The sequence below is a fragment of the Pleurodeles waltl genome, chromosome 1_1 (assembly GCF_031143425.1).
Source record: "Pleurodeles waltl isolate 20211129_DDA chromosome 1_1, aPleWal1.hap1.20221129, whole genome shotgun sequence".
NCBI lineage: Eukaryota > Metazoa > Chordata > Amphibia > Caudata > Salamandridae > Pleurodeles > Pleurodeles waltl.
In genome coordinates, this window is record NC_090436.1 from 363723790 (window position 1) to 363751660 (window position 27871).

Genomic DNA, 27871 nt, shown 5'->3' on the forward strand with positions numbered 1-27871 from the left:
ACCATAGTACTCTCTTTTATTCTAGTCTTGCAAAAGAATTTGAGTTTCTGCGTTTGCACCGTTCCACTGAACAAACTCTACAAACATACTTTATGATGAACATAGTAAACCTGCAGAGAACCTTTACATTTTTATATACAATGCAATGACTTCTAATTATAAATGCTTCGGATGTTGATATACCTGTGATAACTCACACCTGGGATGCCTACCTTAATGCACATGATCTGTCGGACATTCTTAAACATATGACAGACATTCCAATATTTGATAAGATTCAGTGTATGAGGATGACCACTTGCGAGGAGAAGTCCTTTACTCAGATCATCGCTTGAGATTCTGTCAGAGACAGTCTCACCTACTGCATACAAACTTCACAGCTTACAGATGCTACATCTCGTCTGAAGCCTGAAGCTGATAACGCTGAGTCCTGGAGGAAGACTGACTGACTGCTACCTCTCGCAGGGAACACTGTCTATGAGCCTTTGCTGATAAAGACAGCCTTTGCTGTCCACAAGGTATGCAGTAAGTCTCTTCTTCCAAAGAAACTCAAGTTGCTCTGCCTTTCATGCTCTCTTAGTATTGCACATAGAAGACAAAGTTAGGGTGTTAGATTCTAGATGACATTTCTAATTGCATATTAATGCTTGGAATATTCATTAGATTTTTGTTATACAAACATGCCTTCTTGCTGTTTTGATAATACTCTGTGCAGTTGTTGTAGATGTATTGAGAAACAGAATGTTCCTGTAGTAATAATACTTTTGAACTTAAGTGTTCATTCTTCATAGTACAGTTTCTGCGATACAGTGAATAATGAAACAGGGCTTGGTACTGTTTCCATAGTGCCCCTAATCCCTTTATGAGATTGTTAGCAACCAAAAGCAATACGTCTGTGTCAGTTACACATTGAATAGTGTTTTGTGGGGCTCCGATAATCTGTCTTTTACATTCATTGTTGGTGCACTGAACAGAGTTCACCTGAGGGTGAGAAAAACCCCTTCTGAAGAGTTACGCTAAAGTCGTAACTTATGCAACAGTTGGTGTCCAAGGTGGAGCCAGTATTTTAAACTTACACCTTGAGTAGATTTTTATTTTTCCCACACATGTGAATCATTATCACATCCTTACGTAGACATCCGTAGTAATCATGGTTACCTACTACTCGGGATAAGGGAGTACCGATTTGCATAGGTTTGTCAAGCTTGACCCATAAAAAGTTATTCCTCATTCTGTGGGTTTTCTATTTGAGTCTAATTTTCAGTTGAATTAATTCATAATGTCGACTTATTGTTAGATTGGTCAATTGGAAGGAAGCAGTTACTCGACATCTCAATGCTTGAGGAGTCCCTGATGCACATCCAGTGTATGCCTTTGAGATTTTTTACTCCTTGGTGGAGTTCGAGCCAAATGATGCTCCATCAGGGCAGTTTCAAGAATATGCAGCAATAGACTGCCAGCACATTATAGGGCTTACCAAGATTTAGAAATTCATTTAACTTACCAGGAAAACCAGAACTGGTTCATGGTCTGTTGCCACATATGTGCATTTTGGGTGGCTGAGTAATGATTGTGCTACGTGGACGGTCTTGGCTGGCTACATTCCAGTTACTCACCCTGACAACCAAACAAAGATGAAGTTGTAGAGATCTTACACTACACAGTCACTTTATACAGGAGACTCGTATAGTTTGTACAACATACTTCGAACTCCAGACCTGCTGTTGCAGCAGGGTCTGCTGCTCCTGCACAAATACAAACTGTTAGTCTACAGAATATAAATGCTATCATGGGAAAATCGCCCATGAAGTGTGATGAAATGGTGTTCTGGGTTGCTTGTAAGACCAATCACTTAAAAGCAGTGTATCCATACACTACCCCCCAAGATAAACACAGGCTACTAACTGTGCGTCTTCCTCTTGGGATGGTTCCTCCCGTAAAGGACTGTAACACCTGTGGAAGCATCTTTGCATGTATTTATACAAGTATGCATTGTATGCACTCATTAGCAGTCTTTCTTGATATAATTAGACAAGTACAAATTGAGGACAGAGCTGCACCGGCTCTGGATTTAGGAATGAAGTTAATGTGGAAGTTTTCTACAGTTTCCTCTATCATCTTAAGCAATTTATTAAGAGAGAGGCTTCAGTTCAGGCTGTATGTCAGAGACTGGAAGAAGTTCCATTTCATGACCATAAATGGCAACTACCAAAAATAATGGCAGAAATGTACATTTCTGTACGTAGAGATACCTTGGGTACCCAACCCGTTAAGCCATATTTAAAACCTAACAATGATACTGAGGGTTCTGTTAAAGATAAATCTGCAACAGAAGGGAAGAAGGAACAAAGACTAAGAGAAAAGATGGACTGGATTACCTGCTTCTCAGGAATCCACCAGGGATGGTTATAACTTAAGAGAGAGCAAACAAATGTAAAAATCTGGCCGGTATCAGTATTCTGATAGCTGTTCTTCATGTTCTATTCAGGACACGGAAGGTAAAGTAGGGGGAGCTGATTTGAGTACCAAAGAAAAGAAGAGTATAATATAAAGAAAAAAAGTGAAGGAGGACGCAAGACTGACATCAGCATAAAGAGGGAGGAGAAAGGATTGAACTCGAACACCCTGGTTAAAAAGAAGTAAATATCAGGACTTTTTGAAAAACATACTGATCTAGCTGCAAGTGCACCTGCGAAACAGGACTCGGGCGAGAGCACTCCTAGACAGCACTGCAGAAGTCAGGATAGTACATCAGACGCTTCAGAGGTTTCTGGATGTAAATCTACCTGATTACTTTATGCAGATGGAGACTCCAGATCAATAGTTAAACCTTCTCAATAGGGTTTACAACTTTGATGTACAAATTGAAGGGTACATACCACGCATACTCAAAGCAGTCCTCAGGACACAATTATCTGATGACAATGGCAGCATCTTAGTGGAAGGCGGCTGGTCTCCAGCCTTCGTTAGGGAAGCACTATGGTGGGAGGAAGTAATTAAGCTAGCCTTCTCTCCTATAGTACATGAGGACGTCATGGAAATGTAGGCATGTGAATGGGCCATGAGACAAGCTCCAGCATTATATAGAAACCAAGCGCGGCGTGATGAGCATTCTAATCCGCATGTTATTCCCCTACATAGTGAATCACAAGCACAATATCCTTTAAAGACAGAAGCAAAACATGGTACTAAAGCAATATTAGATCAGATGCAGTACTAAGGCATCATAGAGCCTTGCCTCTCACCAATGTATATGCCCCTTTTCCCGTCTCTAAGCCAGGCATGTTCCTATAGAATAGTTTTAAGACTACAGAAATTTGAATTCACACACCTGAACATATGCAGTACAAAACACGCACAGCACACGTTTAATGACAAACCTGGAGCGGAAAATATATAACAACCATGAATACTTCCTATGGGTTTTTCAGTCAAAACATAGTGCCTGATAGTGATTATCTAACCGCTCTCAGTTTCAACGGACCACAGTTTTTTCATTCTGACATGCTCATGGGCTATAAGGATAGGTGTGGCTTATTTTCAGTGAGAATTATGGTGATCTTACAACCTGATCACCAGGTATTGTCATACACTGATGATATTTACCTGACGACGATTTGAATCAATACCTGATCAGGGTAGACAGAGAGGTGACCAAATTTACATCATATGGTTACAGGATTAAAAAAAAACGAGATTGCCAACCTGATGTTGACTTTCCTTGGATACAAGTTATCAAATAAGGGCAAGGATTTAAATCCAGACTTCATTCACAAGTGAGCTATTTTGCAACCTCACGACACACAGAAAAATTTGCAATCACTTATTGGGATTTCTTAACTTTGAACATACTTATTCGCCTCACTCTGCAGAGAGAGTGAAGCCTTTGTATGACCTTATTTTTGCCACATTTTCATCCAAACAGTGGTTGAACACGTACACTGATATCTTGCGTGCTTTACAAGCAGACAAGCTTGAGACTAAGGCCCATATGTACAAACGCTTTTTGCATTTCTTAAATGAATCACAATTTCAGCCAGTTAAGTAACGCAAAACAATCTTTTCCAATGTACAAAGGGCTGTTTTTGTTGCAAATTGCGATTTATACCCCGAAGAAATAGCATTTTGCAATTACCATATTAGGAATTTGCAAACAGGGATTTTCTATTTGCGTTTTCCAAACCCCATAGCATTTCCTAAATGAGAAGTGGGCATTTAGGATATGTTTTTACCACTGAATCCAATTCGATGGTAATCATGTGCGAATTCAAAAAAGGCATCCAAAATGCACTTTTTGGAGTTCCTTGAAGCGCACACTCGCCTCGAGGGCATATGAGTGCTTTACAAGAGCAACAATTTTTCTTCCCTTAGATTTAAGGGGGGGGGGGGCTTAGGTCTATAGGTAGGAATTGTTTTGCATTTCCAAATTTGCGACTGTGACTCCATAGGAATCACTATTAGCAAATCACAATTTTAGTACATTCCAATTTGCAGGTCTTAAATATAAATTTCTTAGGATCCGCTAATTTCTTAGGATCCGATAAAATGCAAATTGGAAGTTTTGTACATATGTGCCTTTATATTCAGAAACTAGGGTGACCAAACCAACCTAGTTATCAAGGTCATACCCAGTAATGAAAATGTCACTTACCCAGTGTACATCTGTTCGTGGCATCAGTAGGAGTAGATTCGCATGTTTTGCAATAGCTCGCCATCTGGTGTTGGGCCGGAGTGTTACAAGTTGTTTTTCTTCGAAGAAGTCTTTCGAGTCACGGGACCGAGTGACTCCTCCTTTTGTCTCCATTGCGCATGGGCGTCGACTCCATCTTCGATTGTTTTTCCCCGCAGAGGGTGAGGTAGGAGTTGAATTGTAGTAATAGTGCCCATGCAATGGAGTGACTAAGTATGCACCTATTTAAGGTTGAGATGATACATATATAAATAGTTGAAGGTAACTTCCAAACTGCTACAGGCTCCCAGGGAGGCGGGTGGGCACATGCGAATCTACTGCGACTGATGCCACGAACAGATGTACACTGGGCAAGTGACATTTTCAGTTCGATGGCATCTGTCGCTGTAGATACGCATGTTTTGCATAGACTAGTAAGCAGTTATCTCCCCAAAAGCGGTGGATCAGCCTGTAGGAGTGGAAGTAGTCTGAAATAATGTTCTTAATACGGCTTGACCTACTGTGGCTTGTTGTGCGGATAACACGTCTACACAGTAGTGCTTGGTGAATGTGTGAGGCGTAGACCATGTGGCTGCCTTACATATTTCTTGCATTGGGATGTTTCCTAGAAAGGCCATGGTAGCACCTTTCTTTCTGGTTGAGTGTGCCCTTGGTGTAATGGGCAGCTGTCGTTTAGCTTTAAGGTAGCAGATTTGGATGCATTTAACTATCCATCTGGCTATACCTTGTTTTGATATTGGGTTTCCTGCATGAGGTTTTTGAAATGCAATAAATAGTTGTTTAGTCTTTCTGATGTTTTTTGTTCTGTCAATGTAATACATCAATGCTCTTTTGACATCTAATGTATGTAGTGCCCTTTCAGCTACGGTATCTGGCTGTGGAAAGAACACTGGAAGTTCCACTGTTTGATTTAGATGGAACGGTGAAATAACCTTTGGCAAAAATTTAGGATTGGTCCTTAGGACAACCTTATTCTTGTGTAGTTGTATAAAAGGTTCCTGTATTGTAAACGCCTGAATCTCGCTTACTCTTCTTAGGGAAGTAATGGCGATGAGAAATGCCACCTTCCAGGTTAGGAACTGTATTTCGCAGGAGTGCATGGGTTCAAAAGGTGGACCCATAAGTCTAGTTAGGACAACATTTAGGTTCCATGAAGGAACAGGTGGTGTTCTTGGTGGTATAATTCTCCTAAGGCCCTCCATGAATGCTTTAATGACTGGTATCTTATATAGGGAAGTTGAATAGGTAGTCTGCAGGTATGCAGATATTGCTGCAAGGTGTATTTTAATGGAAGAGAAAGCCAGGTTAGATTTTTGTAAGTGAAGCAAGTAACCCACTACATGTTCTGGAGTTGTGTGTAATGGTTGTATTTGATTAATATGGCAGTAGCAAACAAACCTCTTCCATTTACTTGCATAGCAGTGCCTGGTGGATGGCCTTCTGGCTTGTTTTATGACTTCCATACATTCTTGGGTAAGTTGTAAGTGCCCGAATTCTAGGATTTCAGTTTGTTTTGACTGAGTTTGTTTACCAGGTAAGGAAGGAGAGGGAGAGGAGGAAAAGCGTAAGCAAATATCCCTGACCAGTTCATCCATAGGGCATTGCCTTGGGACTGTTTGTGTGGGTATCTGGATGCGAAGTTTTGGCATTTTGCGTTGTCCTTTGTCGCAAACAAGTATATCTGAGGTGTTCCCCAGAGTTTGAAATAAGTGTTCAGAATTTGGGGGTGAATTTCCCATTCGTGGACCTGTTGGTGATCTCGAGAGAGATTGTCTGCGAGTTGATTTTGGATCCCTGGTATAAATTGTGCTATTAGGCGAATTTGGTTGTGAATTGCCCAACGCCAAATCTTTTGTGCTAGCAGGCTTAACTGCGTGGAGTGCGTCCCCCCTTGCTTGTTTAGATAATACATTGTTGTCATGTTGTCTGTTTTGACGAGAATGTATTTGTGAACTATTATTGGTTGGAAAGCTTTTAGTGCTTGAAAAACTGCTAGAAGTTCTAGGTGATTTATATGCAGTTTTGTTTGATGTACGTTCCATTGTCCTTGTATGCTGTGTTGATCGAGGTGTGCTCCCCACCCTGTCATGGAAGCATCTGTTGTTATTACGTATTGTGGCACTGGGTCTTGGAAAGGCCGCCCTTTGTTTAAATTTATGTTGTTCCACCACAGAAGCGAGAGGTAAGTTTGGCGGTCTATTAACACCAGATCTAGAAGGTGACCCTGTGCTTGTGACCATTGTGATGCTAGGCACTGTTGTAAGGGCCTCATGTGCAGTCTTGCGTTTGGGACAATGGCTATGCATGAAGACATCATGCCTAGGAGTTGTAGTACCATCTTTGCTTGTATCCTTTGTGTTGGATACATGCGTTGTATGATGGTGTTGAAATTTCGAATTCTTTGTGGACTTGGAGTGGCTACTCCTTTTGATGTGTCTATTATGGCTCCCAGGTATTGTTGTACCTTGTGCGGCAGAATTTTGGATTTTGTGAAATTGACGGTGAACCCTAGTTTGAAGAGGGTTTGTATGATATGATTTGTGTGATTTGAGCACTCTATTAACGAATGGGCCTTGATTAGCCAGTCGTCTAGATATGGGAACACATGTATTTGCTGCCTTCTTATGTGTGCAGCGACTACCGCTAGACATTTGGTAAAGACTCTTGGTGCGGTTGTTAATCCGAAAGGCAGTACCTTGAATTGGTAATGTATTCCCTTGAATACAAACCTTAGGTATTTCCTGTGCGATGGGTGTATTGGTATATGGAAATAAGCATCCTTGAGGTCTAAAGTTGCCATGTAGTCGTGTAGTTTTAGCAATGGCAATACTTCTTGTAGTGTGACCATGTGAAAGTGGTCTGATTTGATGAAAGTGTTCACTACTCTGAGGTCTAGGATTGGTCTCAGCGTTTTGTCCTTCTTTGGTATCAGAAAGTACAGTGAGTAAACTCCTGTGTTTATTTGTGTGTTTGGCACTAATTCGATTGCATCCTTTTGCAATAGTGCCTGCACTTCTATCTCCAGGAGATTGGAATGGTGTGTTGTCAAATTTTGTGCTTTTGGTGGTATGTTTGGAGGGAATTGTAGAAATTCTATGCAATAACCATGTTGGATAATTGCTAGAACCCAAGTGTCTGTAGTGATTTCCTCCCATGCTTTGTAATAATGACTTATTCTTCCCCCCACTGGTGTTGTGTGGAGGGGGTGAGTGACATGTGAGTCACTGTTTAGTAGTAGGGGTTTTGGGGCTCTGAAATCTTGCTCTATTTCTAGGGAATTGCCCTCCTCTATATTGTCCCCGAAAACCTCCTCTATACTGTCCCTGGTAACTGGACGGTGTTGCTTGTGAGGTGCTGGCTTGTGTGCTCTGACCCCGAAACCCCCCTTGAAAGGGTGTTTTACGGAATGTGCTGTAATTCCCTCTGCTCTGCGGGGAGTAGAGTGCGCCCATGGCTTTGGCAGTGTCCGTATCTTTTTTGAGTTTCTCAATCGCTGTGTCCACTTCTGGACCGAACAGTTCTTTTTCGTTAAAAGGCATATTGAGAACTGCTTGTTGAATCTCTGGTTTAAATCCAGACGTTCGGAGCCATGCATGCCTTCTGATAGTTACAGATGTATTAATTGTCCGTGCAGCTGTATCTGCAGCGTCCATGGAGGAGCGAATCTGGTTGTTGGAAATGGTCTGTCCCTCCTCAACCACTTGTTTTGCCCTATTTTGTAAGTCCTTGGGCAGATGTTCAATGAGATGTTGCATCTCGTCCCAGTGGGCTCTGTCATAGCGCGCAAGTAGTGCCTGGGAGTTCGCGATGCGCCACTGGTTTGCAGCTTGTGCTGCGACTCTCTTACCAGCTGCATCGAACTTGCGGCTTTCTTTATCTGGGGGTGGTGCATCTCCAGATGTGTGAGAGTTGGCCCTTTTCCTAGCTGCTCCTACAACGACAGAGTCTGGTGGCAGCTGTGTAGTGATGAAAACCGGGTCTGTAGGAGGCGCCTTATACTTTTTTTCCACCCTTGGTGTGATTGCCCTACTTTTGACCGGCTCCTTAAAGATTTCTTTTGCGTGCCGGAGCATACCAGGGAGCATAGGCAGGCTTTGGTATGAGCTGTGGGTGGAGGAGAGTGTGTTGAATAAAAAATCATCCTCGACCTGTTCTGAGTGGAGGCTTACGTTGTGAAATTGTGCTGCTCTAGCCACCACTTGAGAATACGCGGTGCTGTCCTCTGGTGGAGATGGCTTCGTAGGGTATGCCTCCGGACTGTTATCTGACACTGGGGCGTCGTATAGGTCCCATGCGTCTTGATCTTGGTCACCCTGGCTTATGGTGGTGTGAGCTGGGGAGTGTGATGGAGTTCGTGCTGGTGAGACGTTAATCACGGGCGGAGGAGAGGGTGGTGGGGTAACTCTTTTCACCACTTTTGGTTGTGGTGTCTGTTCAGTTTGGAACTCCAACCTTCTCTTTCTTCTAATGGGGGGAAGGGTGCTTATTTTTCCTGTCCCCTGCTGTATGAAAATACGCTTTTGCGTATGGTCCACATCAGTTGATTGTAGCTCTTCCTCAAACCTATGCTTTTGCATTTGTGAGGTTAGCGAGTGCTCTTCTGTATAAGAGCCTGAAGCTGGGTCGCTTGCAGTTTGTTTTGCCACCGAAACCCTGTCTGCGTGTTTTTTCGGCTCCGAGGTGACTTTTTTCTTTTTCGGGGCCGAAACCTCTCGGCGTCGATCTTCTTCGGTGCCGCTGTCTCGGCGTCGAGCCGTGTCCACACCGGCATCTCGGTGTCGAGGCTTGTCTGCAGCACTTTCTCGGTCCAGAGAAGGCTGCGTGCCGGTGTCTCGACCGGAGTCGGACGATCTCGGCACTGTTTGGGCCTTTTTCGGTGCCGACGGTCGGTCACCGAATTTATGGGTGGAGCCATGGCCTGATGGCAGTGGCGTCCCCTGGGCCTTGTAAATCTTCCTCTGTGTGGTTTTCGACGTCTTACTCACGGTTTGTGCATCGTCGAATCCTTCGGAGTCCGATTCTTGGATCGAGAAGGTACCTTCCTCTTCCTGTTCCTCGAACTCTCGGTGGGCTGTCGGCGCGGACGCCATCTGAAGTCTTCTGGCTCGACGGTCTCGGAGTGTCTTTCGGGACCGGAACGCACGACAGGCCTCGCAGGTGTCTTCACTGTGCTCAGGTGACAGGCACAGGTTACAGACCAAGTGTTGGTCTGTATAGGGGTATTTATTGTGGCATTTGGGGCAGAAACGGAACGGGGTCCGTTCCATCGGCGTTCTTCAGCACGCGGTCGGGCCGACCAGGCCCCGACGGGGGATCGAAAAACTACCCCGAAGGGCACCGGAGCTCTTCGATCTTCGATGCGGTGTTGAATCTAACTACGCCGATCCCGAACGCAACAATACCGACGAAAATCTTCCGAAATTAGCTATCTTTCCGTTCCGAAACTCGGAGCGACAGGAACACGTCCGAACCCGATGGCGGAAAAAAAACAATCGAAGATGGAGTCGACGCCCATGCGCAATGGAGACAAAAGGAGGAGTCACTCGGTCCCGTGACTCGAAAGACTTCTTCGAAGAAAAACAACTTGTAACACTCCGGCCCAACACCAGATGGCGAGCTATTGCAAAACATGCGTATCTACAGCGACAGATGCCATCGAACCTATGGTTACACTTATGTGACCTACAACAAAGTAAGGAATATTCCTATTCCTTAAAAGTCACACTTGTATTACCTGGCCGAGGCACGCTTTGCTACCATTGAAAAAATCATGATGGCTGTACAAACAGCTATTTTAAAATAGTGCCCATTGGCACAGGGAAAACATATCATTGTTTCACCCGTACGAGTACTAGAGGCAGTGACACAGGCCAGCATTTCCAATGCTCATGTTCTACATCCAAGGTGGATACAGGGTGCAGTGGATGTAAGGTGTACGAAGAAAGATCCCTCTTTTTGTACATAAGCTTTTCTCCAGTATGAACAGGATGCTGTTCCTACTCCACACACTTTACCTATTGAGTACTACCAGTGCAGCTTTTATACAGATGGTTCGGCCCAATCTACGGTAATAAAAAATACAAATACTCTTCAGCCTGCGCAACAGCATAATGTGTAAAATGTGTAGTGAAGAATGGTAAATTCCTCCCACAGTGCAACAAACTAAAATCGTAGGCGATAGTACTGCACAACATGCAGAATTAGATGCCCTGCTACTTGCATTACAAAAGACTGACTCATCAGTTCCCACACTTATTGTGTTCGACTCATCCTCTGTGCGCAAGGCTACAATGAAAGATTTGCAGCATTGGAGACTGAGTGGATTTAAGGATTCAAAAGGAAAATCCTTATATAAACAGCTTTGGGGAAAGGTAGCTGCCTTACAAGACAAGCTTTAATTATTCAATGTGAGGCACACCTATCAGCGTAATGGCATTCACGTAACGGGAACTATGCAACCAATTTAGCAGCAGAGGCTACAATCCAGACTGCCCGAGTAGCAATCCTAACCAGATCTCAAATGAAGATTGACACTCCTACACCCTTAATTCAGAGAACATTCCTCTAGTTACGATACCAGAAGTGGGAGACAGTAATACCCAATTAGTCTGTCAAGATTAGATTTATTCTAAGAAGCACATAAGAGGTTGGCTTCTGCACATGCAGGAATAAAGGCAACTGTAGCCACGCTTCATCAACGAAACTAGTGGTTTAGTTTGTATAAACAGACTAGGGACTGTTTGGCAGTGTGCATTTGACAACAGATTGAACCCTCCACTGTAAAAAATACCCTCTCCAGCTCCCCTCATGACTTCCTTTTGGGTGATTTATTTGGACAACATCGGTCCACTCTATTCAGCTAACCGATATAAATACATATTGGTAGCTATTGATTCATTGCAGGAAGCTGCGTCTTTATAAAGTGGACCAAATGAGGTGCACTATGCAAACAGTCCAAGCAGTCCCCGGAGGTATAACAGAGGCACAAATGCTCTCTTTTTGGGTAGTGTGGTTGAGCATAACCGAGGCATAACAGAGGGTAGTGCTAACCATGTAAGGCACCCACTCAATAAAGAAATCCGACACCACTTTTTAAAATAACATACTTTTATATAAATTTAGATACCAAGGTCACTGGGATCAGGGGAGTACTTTTCGAGATAGGAATCTTTACAGTTTTTAAAAGTTGACAGTGCAAATATTGGGCGCTGTAATGTTATCATATGGGGGGAAAACATGTACTGCATTTGGGCACTTCACAGAATGAAACTGTTCTCCAGGACTTAACATCAGTATGGAGCAGGGTCCAAGGCCACACCAACAGGTCACCTCAGGAGGCTCTGGTGCATCCGGGTGCAGAGATGTGTTATGGCATTGGGTGTCCCATTCATTTTAATGGGAAAATGTCCAGTTGGAAAGTTGCTGCAAGTTGGAACTGGGAAGCCAGGGGTCTTGTTTTGGGGAAGGAACACTGGCACAGGGGACCTGCTTAGCAGGAACGCAGTGCACTTCAGTCAGGCACAAAGTGGGGGAAGGGGAAACTTCGACCAGAACCCAGCTTTCTACATTCATGCTCTCAATTCCTATGGATTTGGCCACAGTGAAATGCATGGGCTTCAGCAGTCGTAAAGGAATTGCAGTGCCTAGTGTCAGTGTAGGCAGTTCATTCATTTCATTCAGATAAAAGTCCTTTGTTTGCCTTTAAGGCTTGCAGGGTTTCAAAGTCTGCTTTGGGAGTCCGTCTGCATTTCAGCAATCAGTTCAAAGCCGATTCAAACAATGTTGTATAGAGTGCAAATGGCATGATTAACCAAGCTTTAACTTCTAGGTTGCTACGCTCAGGTCTAAGGTGGTACCATAATATGTACAGAGTTCAGAAAGCGCTAAGTAATTTGCACAGATGAGTACTGGGGGGATGTATTTCATACGAGGTTCTCTTCAGAATTCCTATGTATGCGCATGGCTTGGATAATTCTGGGATGGTGGCAGATGAAGTTAAATTTGACATAGAGAAACATTTGAATGTTTGAAAGAGTATCCAGTGTCAGAGACAAGCTGTATAATGCAATACACTCTGATGCCGCCTCATGTAAAGAGAAGGTTATCACTGCTGCTGACAGGTGGGTTACCCAGGTTGGAGAGCTAGCTTGGGAGAAAATTAATAACAAACAAACTTATGAACCATCTTACAGATCACCCAACACTGTTCTTGGTGGTAAAATACAACAGAACTGTTGTTCTGCCTCCTCTACATGGCTCAAGGAAAGACAGAAAGGTTACCAACCTTCTGTAACGCCTTATCTAGTAGGGACTATCTATCCTCAGATTCTTTACCTTAGAATTAACCCAGGCATAAGACTGGATCGGATTTTTTTTTCGTGCACAGCAATCCTGCGCACCAGTAGGTGGTGTTGTTTGGGTCCGCATGGGGTCATTGGTGTGTCCATGTTTCAAGTGACGTGCGTGGTGCCTACATAGGCCCCGCCCCAGCAAGCAGACGTCAGTTTCTTGTTGCCACTTTCCACACCAGAAGCGCAGAGCCATGACGAGTACTAACCACTGGTCTGTGAAAACTAGTGCCCTGGATAGGGAAAAACCCAAAGACTATAAATCTGTTTGCAGAGCGAGGAGGATTGGTGGGTTGGTAAGGAATTTGAGGTTAGATAGAATCTCTAATTGATAAGGTGTTACCGAAGGTAAGTAACTTGTTCATCTGACAGACTTCTTCCTGCAGATTCCTTACCTAGAATAGATACTCAAGCAATACCTCTCTAGAGGAGGGTCCGTGAAAAAATTTCACACTAAAGTCTGACAGGTATGAGCGTGCAAAGTGCTCGTCACTATGGACCTGACTGTACAGATAGTAGTGCTTGGTAAATGTGTGCAGAGACGCCCACATTGCTGCCTGTCAGATGTCCAGCACCAAGACTCCACGTGCAAATGCAGTGGTCACAGCCCTGGCTCTAGTGGAATGAGCACACAAACCCTTAGGGGGTTGCTTCTTGGACAATGAGTAGCAGATATTGAAACAGAGCATGATCCTTTGGGCGATGGTCCGTTTCTGCACTGTCTTCACTTTCTGGGCTACAGCATACCCCACAAAGAGTTGCTCATCTGGGCTCAGACATACCCACAAAGAGTTGTTCACATCAGCCGCAACTTTTTTTTGCTTTCATGTTGGAACAACAGCGATCTTTTAGGGCACCCCCAGCGGAGTTCTTTTTCCTTATTGGGATGAGGCAGAGCATAAAAGGTAGGTAGGGTGATGGACTGGCTTACATGAAAGGGAGTGGCGACCTTTCGTAGGAAGGAAGCTCTAGTGCAAGACTAGCTTGTCTGGGAAGATGTTGAGGTACAGGGCTTAGATGACAAACCTGGAGCTGGTGACACTCTGGCCAGATTTAACGGTCACTAAAATGCCTGCCTTGATAGCAAGTAGCCTGAAAGGACTGTTGTTTAGAGGCTCAAAGGGAGTGACACTAGAAAAGTTAAGACTATATATAAGTCCCACTGAGACATGTTGAAGGTGGGAACAAGTGTGGGTGACCTTTCAGGAACCTATGTACAAAAGTGGACTTGAAAAGGGATGGCTGATGTGGCAACTGCACAAATGCAGAGATGGCAGAAAGTATTTTAAGGCAGAGCCCTGCTGAGCATTAGAAAGAAAAAGCAGAAAGACCTAAGAAAGGGGAGCTGAAAAGGGGTCAACCTGTTTTTCCACAGCATGCCACAAACTTGTCTTGGTGGAGGGACGCCTGACTGCCAAAATGTCATTACAGAATAGGGGTGGAATGTGAAAACCTGTCACTTGTCGCCGCTCAATCACCAATCATGAAGACGGAGCATTGACAGGTTTGGGTGGAGAACCTGCCAATGCTAGTACGATCCTCCTGAAGGGTGAACCTGATCGAAGGACCGATGGCCATGCTCAACAGCTCGGGATACCAGACTCTCCAATCCCAGTCCGGAGCCACAAGGATGACTTGACCCCAGTCATTCCTGATCTTGAATCTGAATATTTAGAGTGCGCGTATACCCCAAGGTGTCTTAGTGCTAAGAGTCTAAAAGGCACATGGTGGCAAACCAGAAGCCTAAAGCATATGAGAAAACAGCCAAGATTTCATAGCTTTGCCAAAATGTAAAAGACTGGATTGACTTATGAGGTGGATTGGTAGTTTGTTCCACAACTTACAGGTTGTACACAGAAAGCTTCGACCACCCCAAGAGATTTTGTTTATCCTAGAGACGATAACCAGAAAAGCAGTGGAGGATCTCAGGTTTCTGGGTGGATTGTACCACCTGATTTTATTTGGAAAGGGGGTAAATTTGGTGTGAAACAGAGTTTTATGAGTCAAGCTTAAAAGCCACCCTCTTTTTCACCGGAAGCCAGTGGAGTTCATTCAAAGCTTTAATCGCTGACACAAATTTGGGGAGGTTTTTTTAAAAAGAGAGCAGCTGCGCACTGCAACGTCTGAAGTTTACGGAGTACTGATTGCTGAATACCCATGCTGACAGCATTGCAATAGTCAATACGCAAGAGAACCAAAGTGATGACTACTGATTTTTGCATCTGACAAGGGATAAATGGTAGTACTTTCCTAAGGTATCTGAGCAATAAGAAACAGGTTGATGTCAACTTACTAGTATGTTCCCTGAAAGGTAAATCAGTATCAAAAGTTACCTCTAGATTCTTTACTTTGGTAACCAGGATTGGGGGTGGACCAAAAGCCTGAAGCCACCAAGAATGACCCCACAAAAGAGGTATCCTATCCAAAAACTAATACCTCAGTTTTATCTGAATGGAATTTCAGACAATTAGGTCATTCAATTGGCGATGTCCTTCATACAGTTGTTAAATCTAAGTTCAACAGTGTTGGAGATGGAGACCACAATTCGTGTGTCATCTGCATAGCCCTCAGAGGTGATATATATATATATATATATATATGGAAAATGTCACTTACCCAGTGTACATCTGTTCGTGGCATGAGACGCTGCAGATTCACATGCAGTGCATTATCCCGCCATCTAGTGTTGGGCTCGGAGTGTTACAAGTTGTTTTTCTTCGAAGAAGTCTTTTTGAGTCACGAGATCGAGGGACTTCTCCCATTTCGGCTCCATTGCGCATGGGCGTCGACTCCATCTTAGATTGTTTTCCCCGCAGAGGGTGAGGTAGGAGTTGTGAGTATACTAGATGTACCCATGCAATGGAGTAGGTATGTATGTACTTAATGTGTATCATTCAACTAATAACGGCTACAGGCTACCGGGGAGGTGGGAGGGCGCATGTGAATCTGCAGCGTCTCATGCCACGAACAGATGTACACTGAGTAAGTGAAATTTTCCGTTCGGTGGCATGTGTAGCTGCAGATACACATGCTGTGCATAGACTAACAAGCAGTAATCTCCCCAAAAGCGGTGGTTTAGCCTGTAGGAGTTGAAGTTGTCTGAAATAATGTTCTAAATACAGCCTGTCCTACTGTGGCTTGTTGCGTTGCTAACACATCTACACAGTAATGCTTCGTGAATGTATAAGGCGTAGACCAGGTGGCTGCCTTACAAATTTCAGTCATAGGTATATTCCCAAGAAAAGCCATTGTGGCGCCTTTCTTCCTAGTGGAATGTGCTCTTGGTGTAATAGGTAAATCTCTTTTTGCTTTAATATACCAAGTTTGAATACATTTAAATATCCATCTGGCGATGCCTTGTTTGGAAATAGGATTACCGGCATGAGGTTTTTGGAAGGCTACAAACAATTGTTTTGTTTTACGAAATTGTTTTGTTCTATCAATGTAATACATTAGTTCTCATTTATGTCTAATGTATGTAAGGCTCTTTCGGCTACCGAGTCTAGTTGCGGAAAGAAGACTGGGAGTTCCACCGTTTGGTTTAGGTGGAATGGTGATATGACCTTTGGTAAGAATTTGGGATTTGTTTATGTATTTGTATAAAGGGTTCTTGAATAGTAAATGCTTGTATCTCACTTACTCTTCTAAGTGATGTGATAGCTATTAGAAATGCTACTTTCCAAGTCAGGTATTGCATTTCACAAGAATGCATGGGTTCGAATAGTGGGCCCATGAGTCGTGTTAATACAATATTAAGGTTCCACGAAGGTACTGGTGGTGTCCTTGGAGGTATGATTCTTTTTAGTCCCTCCATAAATGCTTTAATGACTGGTATTCTAAAAAGCGATGTTGTATGTGTGATCTGCAGATAGGCAAATATTGCAGTGAGATGTATTTTAATGGAAGAGAATGCTAGATTAGACTTTTGTAAGTGCTTACAATGTCCTTTGTGGAGGCATGTAGTGGTTGAATCTGATTAGTGTGGCAGTAGCAAACAAATCTTTTCCATTTGTTTGCATAACAATGTCTTGTTGTAGGTTTTCTAGCTTGTTTAATGACCTCCATACACTCTTGTGTAAGGTTTAAATGTCCGAATTCTAAGACTTCAGGAGCCAGATTGCTAGATTGAGCGATGCTGGATTCGGGTGTCTGATCTGTTGTTTGTGTTGTGTCAACAAATCTGGTATGTTTGGTAATTTGATGTGAGGTATTATTGACAAGTCCAACAATGTTGTGTACCACGGTTGGCGAGCCCAGGTTGGTGCTATGAGTATTAGTTTGAGTTTGTTTTGACTTACTTTGTTGACCAGATAAGGAATGAGTGGGAGAGGGGGAAAAGCGTAAGCAAATATCCCTGACCAACTGATCCATAGTGCAATGCCCTTGGACTGAGGGTGTGGGTACCTGGACGCGAAGTTTTGGCATTTTGCGTTTTCTTTTGTGGCGAATAGGTCTATGTTTGGTGTTCCCCAGCGCAGGAAGTGATCCTGCAGGATCTGGGGATGCATTTCCCATTTGTGAGTTTGTTGGTGATCTCGACTGAGATTGTCGGCTAACTGGTTCTGAATACCTGGTATGTATTGTGCTATCAGGCAAATGTGATTGTGAATTGCCCAATGCCAAATCTTTTGTGCTAAGAGACACAGTTGTGACGAATGTGTCCCCCCTTGTTTGTTGAGATAATACATTGTTGTCATGTTGGAGGTTTTGACAAGAATGTGTTTGTGGGCTACCAGTGGTTGAAATGCTTTTAATGCTAGGAACACTGCCAACAGTTCTAAATGATTTATGTGGAGTTGTTTTTGTTGATTGTCCCATTGTCCCTGTATGCTGTGCTTGTTGAGGTGTGCTCCACCCCCCATCATGGAAGCATCTGTTGTGATCACGTATTGAGGCACTGGGTCTTGGAAAGGCCGCCATTGGTTTAAATTTATAGGATTCCACCATTGAAGCGGAAGTGTGTCTGGCGGTCTATCAACACTAGATCTTGAAGTTGACCCTGTGCTTGTGTCCATTGTTTTGCTAGGCACTGCTGTAAGGGCCGCATGTGTAATCTCGCGTTTGGGACAATGGCTATGCATGAAGACATCATGCCTAGAAGTTTCATTACAAACCTTACTGGGTAGTGTTGGTTTGGCTGTATGCTTGATGTTATATTTTGGAGCGCTTGGACCCTTTGTGGACTTGGAGTGGTAATCGCTTTTTGTGTGTTGAGTGTTGCTCCCAAGTATTGTTGTATTTGGGATGGCTGCAGATTCGATTTCTGGTAATTTATAGAAAACCCTAGTTTGTGGTGAGTTTCTATAACGTATTGCGTGTGAAGAAGACACTGTTGTTGAGTGCTGGTTTTTATTAGCCAGTCGTCTAAGTATGAGAATACGTGCATGTGCTGTCTCCTTATGTGAGCGGCTACTACTGCAAGGCATTTTGTGAATACCCTTGGGGCTGTTGTTATCCCGAACGGTAACACTTTGAATTGATAGTGTACGCCGTGTATTACAAACCTTAAGTATTTTGTGTGAGAAGGATGGATGGGTATGTGGAAGTAGGCATCCTTGAGATCTAACGTTGACATGTAGTCCTCCTTTTTTAGTAAGGGAACCACGTCTTGAAGTGTTATCATGTGGAAGTGATCCGACTTGATAAAGAGATTCAGTGTTCTGAGGTCTAATATAGGTCCTAACGTTTTGTCCTTCTTTGGAATTAGGAAATATAGTGAGTAGACGCCTGTTCCTTTCTGATGGTTGGGTACTAACTCTATTGCTTGTTTTTGTAATAATGCTTGGACCTCTAGTTGTAATAGGTCTAAGTGTTGTTTGGACATATTCTGTGCCCTTAGGGGCACATCTGGCAGGAAATTTGTGAATTCTATGTAATAACCATGTTGGATAATGGCTAGGACCCATGCGTCCGTAGTAATGTGTGTCCAGTTTTGATAGTATGCGGTAAGTCTCCCCCCCCCCCACTGGTGTTAAGTGTTGGGGTTTTGTGACACTGAAGTCACTGTTTGGTTTGGCTTGTTTTAGGTGTCTGGAACTTTCCCCTTCCTCTTGGGAATTGTCCACCTCTATATGAGCCACGAAACCCTCCCCTCTGGTATTGTGCCTGATAGGTGGGTCTGGTTTGCGAGGTGGAAGGCTCTGGTGTTTGCATTTGAAACCCCCCTCTAAATTGTGGCTTTCTAAATGTGCCTCTGCCCTGTGGGGAGTAGAGCGCACCCATGGCTTTGGCCGTGTCCGTGTCCTTCTTTAATTTTTCAATTGTTGTGTCCACTTCCGGCCCAAACAATTGTTCCTGGTTAAAAGGCATGTTCAACACTGCTTGTTGGATTTCTGGCTTAAATCCAGAGCTTCGTAACCATGCATGCCTGCGAATGGTTACCGCAGTGTTGACCGTTCGTGCTGCCGTGTCTGCAGAGTCTAATGCGGACCTTATTTGGTTGCTGGAAATTGCTTCTCCTTCTTCCACAACCTGCTGGGCACGTTTCTGGTGTTCTTTAGGCAAGTGTTTTTATAATGTGTTGCATCTCGTCCCAGTGTGCCCTGTCATAGCGAGAAAGTAGGGCTTGTGAGTTTGCGATCCGCCATTGATTGGCTGCCTGTGCTGCCACTCGTTTGCCTGCTGCGTCAAACTTCCTACTCTCTTTGTCAGACGGTGGAGCGTCTCCTGACGATTGAGAGTTTGCCCTCTTTCTTGTTGCTCCTACAACCACCGAGTCTGGCGTAAGTTGCTGTGTTATACACACAGGATCCGTTGGGGGAGGCTTGTATTTTTTCTCCACCCTAGGCGTGATAGCCCTTCCTTTGACTGGCTCCTGGAATACCTGTTTTGCATGTTTGAGCATGCCCGGGAGCATTGGCAGACTCTGGTAGGAAGTGTGGGTGGATGCCAAGGTGTTGAACAGGAAATCATCCTCTATTGGCTCAGAGTGCATTGCTACATTGTGGAACGTAGCTGCCCTTGATAGTACTTTTGTGGACTTGGAGTGGCAATCCCTTTTTTTGTGTTGATTGTTGCTCCTAAGTATTGTTGTATTTGACACGGCTGTAGGTGTGATTTTTGGTAGTTTAGTGAGAAACCTAGTTTGTGAAGGGTTTCTATGACGTTTTTTGTGTGTTGAAAACACTGTTCTTGTGTGTTGGTTTTGATTAACTAATCGTCTAGATACGGGAACACGTGTATGTGCTGTCTTCTGATATGTGCCGCTACTACTGCAAGGCATTTTGTAAATACCCTTGGTGCTGTTGTTATTCCGAATGGTAACACTTTGAACTGGTAATGTACTCCTTGGATTACAAACCTTAAGTATTTCCTGTGTGAAGGATGTATGGGTATATGGAAGTACGCATCTTTGAGATCTAATGTGGTCATGTAGTCTTGTTGTTTGAGCAAGGGGATTACGTCTTGAAGTGTCACCATGTGAAAGTGATCTGATTTGATGTAAAGATTTAGTGTTCTGAGATCTAATATGGGTCTTAGAGTTTTGTCCTTTTTGGGTATGAGAAAGTACAGGGAGTAAACCCCTATTCCTTTCTGATACTAGTTCTATTGCATCTTTTTGTAACAACGCTTGGACTTCTATCTGTAATAGATCCATGTGTTGTTTGGACATGTTGTGTGTTTTTGGAGGCACATTTGGGGGTAATTGTAGGAATTCTATGCAATAGCCATGTTGGATGATGGCTAGGACCCACGAGTCCGTTGTTATTTCCTCCCAATTTTGGTAAAAATCTGTTAGTCTCCCCCCCCCACTGGTGTTATGTGTTGGGGATTTGTGACACTGAAGTCACTGTTTGTTTTGAGGGGTCTTTGGACTTTGGAACTTCCCTCTAGTCTTAGGGAACTGTCCACCTCAGTATTGTCCCCGAAAGCCTCCTCTCTGATACTGGCTGTGGTATGTGGGCCTGGTTTGTGAGGTTGAGGGTTCTGTGGTTTGGCCCCAAAACCCCCCTCTAAATTGTGTCTTCCTAAAAGTGCCTCTGCTCTGTGGGGAGTAGAGCGCGCCCATGGCTTTGGCTGGATCGGTGTCTTTTTTGAGTTTCTCAATGGCAGTGTCAACCTCCGGCCCAAACAATTGCTGTTCATTAAATGGCATATTGAGCACAGCTTGTTGGATTTCGAGCTTGAATCCTGAGGTGCGCAGCCATGCGTGCCTTCGTATCGTGATTGCAGTGTTTATTGTCCTTGCAGCTGTATCTGCTGCATCCATGGAAGACCGTATCTGATTATTTGAGATACTTTGTCCCTCTTCTACCACCTGTAGCGCTCTTTTTTGGAACTCCTTGGGTAAGTGTTCGATGAAATGTTGCATTTCATCCCAATGAGCTCTGTCGTATCTTGCCAAAAGTGCTTGTGAATTGGCAATACGCCATTGATTTGCTGCTTGTGCTGCAACCCTTTTTCCCGCAGCATCAAATTTGCGGCTCTCTTTGTCTGGAGGTGGTGCGTCTCCTGAGGTATGAGAGTTGGCTCTCTTACGAGCTGCCCCGACAACTACTGAGTCTGGTGTTAGTTGTGTTGTAATATAGATTGGATCTGTTGGCGGTGGCTTGTACTTTTTCTCCACCCTTGGAGTTATGGCTCTGCCTTTAACTGGATCCTGAAATATTTGCTTTGAATGTTTTAGCATTCCTGGGATCATGGGAAGGCTTTGGTACTGGCTATGGGTGGAGGATAGGGTGTTAAACAGAAAGTCATCCTCAATTGGTTCAGAATGTAAGGTGACGTTGTGAAATTCGGCTGCCCTTGCGACCACGTGTGTAGGATGTACTGTCCTCAGGTGGTGACGGTTTTGTGGGATAGGAGTCTGGGCTGTTGTCAGACACTGGAGCATCATAAAGGTCCCATGCATCGGTATCAGCCTGACTCATTGTAGTATGAGCTGGTGAGTGCATCAGTGGTGGAGTTGTTGCTGGTGATGCATGTATTGACGGTGGTGGAGACGGTGGTGGGGTTGTTTTCCTTGCCACTTTTGCCTGTGGTTGCTTGTCCTTTTGTTGAAAGGCAAGTTTCCTTTTTATTTTGATTGGGGGAAGAGTGGTTATCTTCCCTGTGTCTTCATGAATATGAAGCCTTCTTTGCGTGTAGTCAGGCTCTACAGCTTGAAGCTCCTCTCCAAATCTATGTAATTGGGAGGTTAATCCTTGTTCCTCTGCATAGGAACTAGTTTTCGGCTCCGAGGCTGGATGTTTCGGAACCGAAACCTTTTCGGAAGTCTTTTTAGGCTCCGAAGAAACCTTCTTTGTTTTCGGCGTGGTGTCTCGGTGCCGAAATTCTTCGGTGCTGCTGTCTCTGTGCCGAAGTTTCTCGGAGCCGCTGTCTCGGCTCCGAGGTTGCTGTGTGGCGGTATCTCGACCGGAGTCGGATGACTTCGACACCAGCATGCCCTTTTTCGGTGCCTTGGATCGGTCACCTAGTTTTCGGGTTAAGCCATGGCCTGTTGGCGGTGGCATCTCCTGGGCTTTTGTGTACTTCTCGTGAGTCTTGACTTTCGACGTCTTACTCACGGTTTGGGGTGTTTCTTCGGCGTCGAGTTCTTCAGAATCCGACTCGCGGATGGAGAAAGCTTCTTCTTCCTCCTCGAAACGTTCTTGACCTGTCGGCGTGGACGCCATTTGTAGTCTCCTGGCTCTTCGGTCTCTCAGCGTCTTCCTCGACCGAAACGCTCGACAGGCTTCACAAGTATCCTCCTTGTGCTCGGGGGACAAGCACAAGTTACAGACCAGATGCTGATCCGTATACGGATACTTGTTATGGCATTTTGGGCATAAGCGGAATGGGGTCCGTTCCATCAGCCTTGAAGTCGCACGTGGCCGGGCCGACCAGGCCCCGACGGGGGATCGAAAAAACCCCGAAGGGCCACCGGAGCTCTTCAAAATTCAGTGTCGATTTGTTCTAACTAACCCGATACCGAACGCAAACAATACCGACGATTTTTTCCGAGATTCTAACTAACTTTCCGACCCGAAACACGGAGCGAAAAGGAACACGTCCGAACCCAATGGCGGAAAAAAAACAATCTAAGATGGAGTCGACGCCCATGCGCAATGGAGTCGAAATGGGAGGAGTCCCTCGGTCTTGTGACTCGAAAAGACTTCTTCGAAGAAAAACAACTTGTAACACTCCGAGCCCAACACCAGATGGCGGACTGTGCACAGCATGTGTATCTGCAGCTACACATGCCATCGAACATATATATATATATATCCATACACACATACATACATACCTCACATGGGAGAACAAAGGATTTAGAATGAAACTCCCACAGACCACTGTATGTTCTCCAGCTTTCAAGAATGAAGAGAAGAGATTGTGTGAAAAACCAGTGACACCGATTTTGGTCAATCTTTTTAACAACACAGTATGGCTAACCATATCAAAAGCAATCGAAATATCCAAAAGGACCAAAACTGCACTTCGACTGTCACCTCTAATCACTCTGATCTCTTCCGAGATAGTTAACAAAGCTGTCACTGTACTACAGCCTGACCTAAAACCAAATTGTGCTTTCTCCAGCAGATTATCATCTTATAGGTATCTAGAGAGACAAGCATTAGGATTGTTTTGAAGAATATCCGGGAAATAAAGTTGTGAAATGGGACAGTAATTTTTCACCTTGTTGGAATCCAACGAGGATTTTTTTTTAATCAAAGGGAAAATTGAAACCTTTTCCAGGCACTCGGAAAGATAGCTGTTGTAATGGGGACATTGAGTAAAGTTGTCAAAACTGGTGCAAGACTATCAGCGGCAAGTTGCATTACCTTAGATGGACATGGATCCGAAAAAGCTACCGGATTTTACCCGGCTGTTCAATGTTACCGTTTGGTCAGTAGTCAGTAAAGGGAAAGTCCGAAAATAGGGTTTACCCAGTTGTGGATGCAAGAACGTTGAGCATGACTGGGTAAAAGAGTCAGTGGAATTGAACTCCTTGAGTATAATTTCCACTTTAGATTTGGAGAACTCAGTGAGCTTATCTCTTGATTTAAGCCATTATTGGAAGGGGCTGCTGGGTTTGAGAGCGAAGGAACTACCTTAAAATTGCGGGGAGTTCAGCGCAGAGTCAATTCTTTTTGTGTAAAATTTAGGTGGTCATTACGTACATGGCGGTCTTGACATCCATGGTGGTGGTAATTTTCACTGACGGCATGGAGGTCCAGACCGCCATATAATGTACATGGCAGAACCGCCACGGATGAAATGCCGCCAGCCTCTCAGCACCAGGCAGCCTGGCGGTGGTGGCATTTCAGATCCGACAGGATTGAGTCTGATTTTACCAGCCTTTCCCTGGCGGTTTATACCGCCAGGGAAAGGCAGGCGGAATGAGTGACTCGGGCCCCCTGCACTGCCCATGCTCTTGGCATGGGCAGTGCAGGGGCCCTCATGCACAGCCCCGTCGCACATTTAACTGCCTGATTTACGGGCAGTGAAATGCGCGACAGGTGCTGCTGCACCCGCCGCACTGACACATTGCTGCCAGCTCCATTTGGAGCCGGCGTCAATGTTCAGGCCCTGTTTCCAGCTGGATGTTCATAATGTGGCCGGTGGGGGGTTCTGCGCGCTGGCGGTCTTCTATCGAACGTCAGCACTGTCCCCGCCGAGATCGTAATGAGGGCCTTATTTTTTTTTTTCTGCTAAGATTACTTTTTTGTAGACGCCAATGGCTTTTCTGCAATTAGCTCTGCCCTTTTCACTGTAGTCATGACTCTAGAATCTCTCCAGACAACAAAATGTTTGTTTCATAGATGTGAGAGCAGCAGAAAACCAAGGTGCCGGCGACTGCGACCTATAAGATTTAACTACTTTCTCAGGCACCTGTTGTAAGACTTCTGTGCCCAGCCATTCATGATAAATGGAGACCGCTACGCTGGATTCATTTCCATGATCAGGTAATGTACAATTTAGACTTTCTGCTACAGTGTTTTTGTCTATCTTATTCAATAGACAAATTGTTTTATCATGCACTGGGTTTTTCGTAACCTTAGGCATGAACCTTAAATGAAACTGAACAACCATATGGTCCGTCCAGGTTAGAGGCAACTCTGACCTGACTCGAGAACTCCTGGCGGGAGTGGTATGGGCAAAAAGGAGTAGAGGGGGCCAGAGCTCCACTCAAAAGGAAAAGCGTCTACGAGCGACAGCCGTCTTGGAAACTCCAGCGCCCAGAACTGCTGACCTTGCACACTTCCATCCTAAAGTTTAATCTTCAATTTTATTTGCATCTCACAGTACAGATGATGATGGACACAGACTGTACTACATGATATATACAGAATAGAATTATATTTTTTTATATTCCACATTTCACCCTGGTGAACTGATAAAGATAAGTAGACCCAAGTGTTGCTCAAAGAAACATACAAACACAAGAGAAACAATCTTTTTAGATAAGGATGCGCTGCTAATCAATTAAACTGGTAGACTCCCTGCATTCCTTATACTTCGTACAACATTCCGCTATCAGACTTGCACATCATTTTTTCTACATAACTCTAGTAGCCCAAATAATGAAAATGATTTTAGTGGAAAGTTGTTCTATATGTATCATGGATATGTGGAAAAATGTAATTAAGTATTCATTCTCAGGAACCATCAAAACACATAGAAAAACAATATCCTGGCCGTTCATTAATATTGAAGCCAAATGCACTTGATACATCTTGGTAATAAGCACCCAATGCTCAGCCTCACCCATTTAAATTTACAACAATCAAATTTCTCTTTCTGAATGACTGCAATAGGTTATTGGGCTTCACGTGGATTATTTTACACAAAATAGAAAACACCTGCTATAATGGAGTTATAGTTATTCTGGAAGGTTTCGGGTCTAGCTCTAGCCAAATCAGCTGCAATGTGGTTGATCCCCTAGGTTTAGGAAGCGTTTCTACTTTTTATGTTCAAGTTTATTAGTTTAATTTGTAGCCCACATCATAGTTCCACATAAAAGAACAGAAACAGTACTACTACAGTAAATATTCAACAAAGGGCCAAAGGGACATGCTCCAAAACTAGCAACAAACTGCATTATATGGGCCATTTCTGCCATCGACCTCACTGCTCCTACTTGAAAATGGCCACTCCCTACAAAGGACTAACCCAAGGGTTCCCAAGATATGCAAAAGATGAATCCGTCCAAAGTGGATTTCCTCCAAACTTCCAGCTGTAATTTATGTTGCCTTCAGGTCAAGGCAATTTCTCTGTTTGATGCTAATACAGTATATTAAACATAATTGAACAAGGACAATCAGTCTCCTTTCCAGCCCTTCTGGCATCTGAGTCAACAGCAAAGCCATGAAGATAATCCACAACCCACCTAATTTAGGATGTAACAACCACACAATATAATTTCCTTCAAATGCAGCCATCAACCCCAAATCTGATGCTAATCCATGCATCAGTGTATGATAAATGGATCAGAAACAGTAACCAAAGCAGAATTCAAAAGAAAACCCATTTAATCCTACAACCCCTCATTGTTAACCTAAAGCTAAGTTAATTAGTTTCCAGGAAAAATATATTCCACATCAATAAATTCTATTCTCATCTACTTTAGGCACTGGTAAGCCATACTGTACCTTTGTAAAAGTGACAGGTATGCTGGCATCCAGCTGAATATTATCTGCCAGCTCAGTAAATTGTTGCTGCTGTTTCTGAAGTGTTTCCAGTAATCTTGTAATTTCCAGCTTTGCAAGAACCACTCTACAGTCATCCTGAACAGATACAAAAATGTAAAATGTTACAATTATTTAAACAAGCATGCATGCAGGTTGGCAGCACTGTATTTTAAAAGGTCTTCCCACCCTAGTACTCAGCTTCAAAAATAAATTTGTTCCTACTTATAGCTGAATAATGTACGTACAACAACGTTATGATGTGTGTGCATATAAACTATTGCATTTGCCACTACCAGTTAACACCTTTTAGACATTAAGGCACATTCACATTCACCCTTCATAAAATTATTTTTAAAAATATTGCCTTCTCCTAGCAGATCAAGATTTTAATACCAGTGATTTCTGATTTGCTCTTCAAAATCAAAATACTCAAATGTCATAAAATGCTGAATGCTGATTATGGGGCATTTTTCAGCTTTTGTATGGCTTGTAAATGGTAAAACTTATTTTCCATAGAGGAACATAAACATGCATGCATGCATACAACTAGACCAAACTCTTACGTCACTTATGCAGATTGTTCTTTTCACATCTTAACACCAGAGATGACATTTGCGTCTCTGAGGAAAATCCTGTTTTAACATTGTTAATAAATTTGTGGTTCCCTCTTTCGATCAATTTCTACCAAACCTTTCACAAACACAATACACAAATCAAGATTTCACCCTGCCAGCATTGGTGCAGATTAGTCAAACGGTAGAAAAGCTAAAGTCCCCACAATAATTGTTTTTTTCTTTTAATATGGAATTTTCTACAGGCAAATTTAGCTGCGAGTAATGAAAATACATAATCTTTTGCAGGCACAAACCACTTACCTGTAAATTGGCACTTCTTCTTGGTTGAGGCCCTCAGTATAAGTGGTGATCGTTATTTATTGGGTGCAATAAACAACATCTATTAAATATTTTTCCCCACATAATTGGAAATAAGGAAATGTTCCTCACCTATAACCCTACTTCCCTTTCAGGGGAATCCTCAACAAAGTCATAAGCACTTCTTTATGCATGTGGGATCCTGGAGCACTTTACTAAAAATATATAAAAATATGTATACATTTGCAAAATCTTTCAGTTGAAACGTGCGTTTTAAATAAATTAAACCTGTCCTTGCAGCCCTATAATAGCAAAAAGAAGCCAAATTAATGTTTGCCCCACAAGAAG

The 27871-nt window shown here is 43.6% G+C and overlaps 1 protein-coding gene across 1 annotated transcript in view; it reads right to left on the reverse strand.

Moving 5' to 3' along the window:
• Positions 1-27871, reverse strand: part of TRIM23 (tripartite motif containing 23) — a 331702-nt gene that overhangs the window by 126671 nt on the left and 177160 nt on the right. The window contains exon 7 of the mRNA XM_069222783.1: positions 26613-26747. Within this exon, the coding sequence (XP_069078884.1) occupies positions 26613-26747 (135 nt within the window). The remainder of the gene's footprint in view (positions 1-26612; positions 26748-27871) is intronic.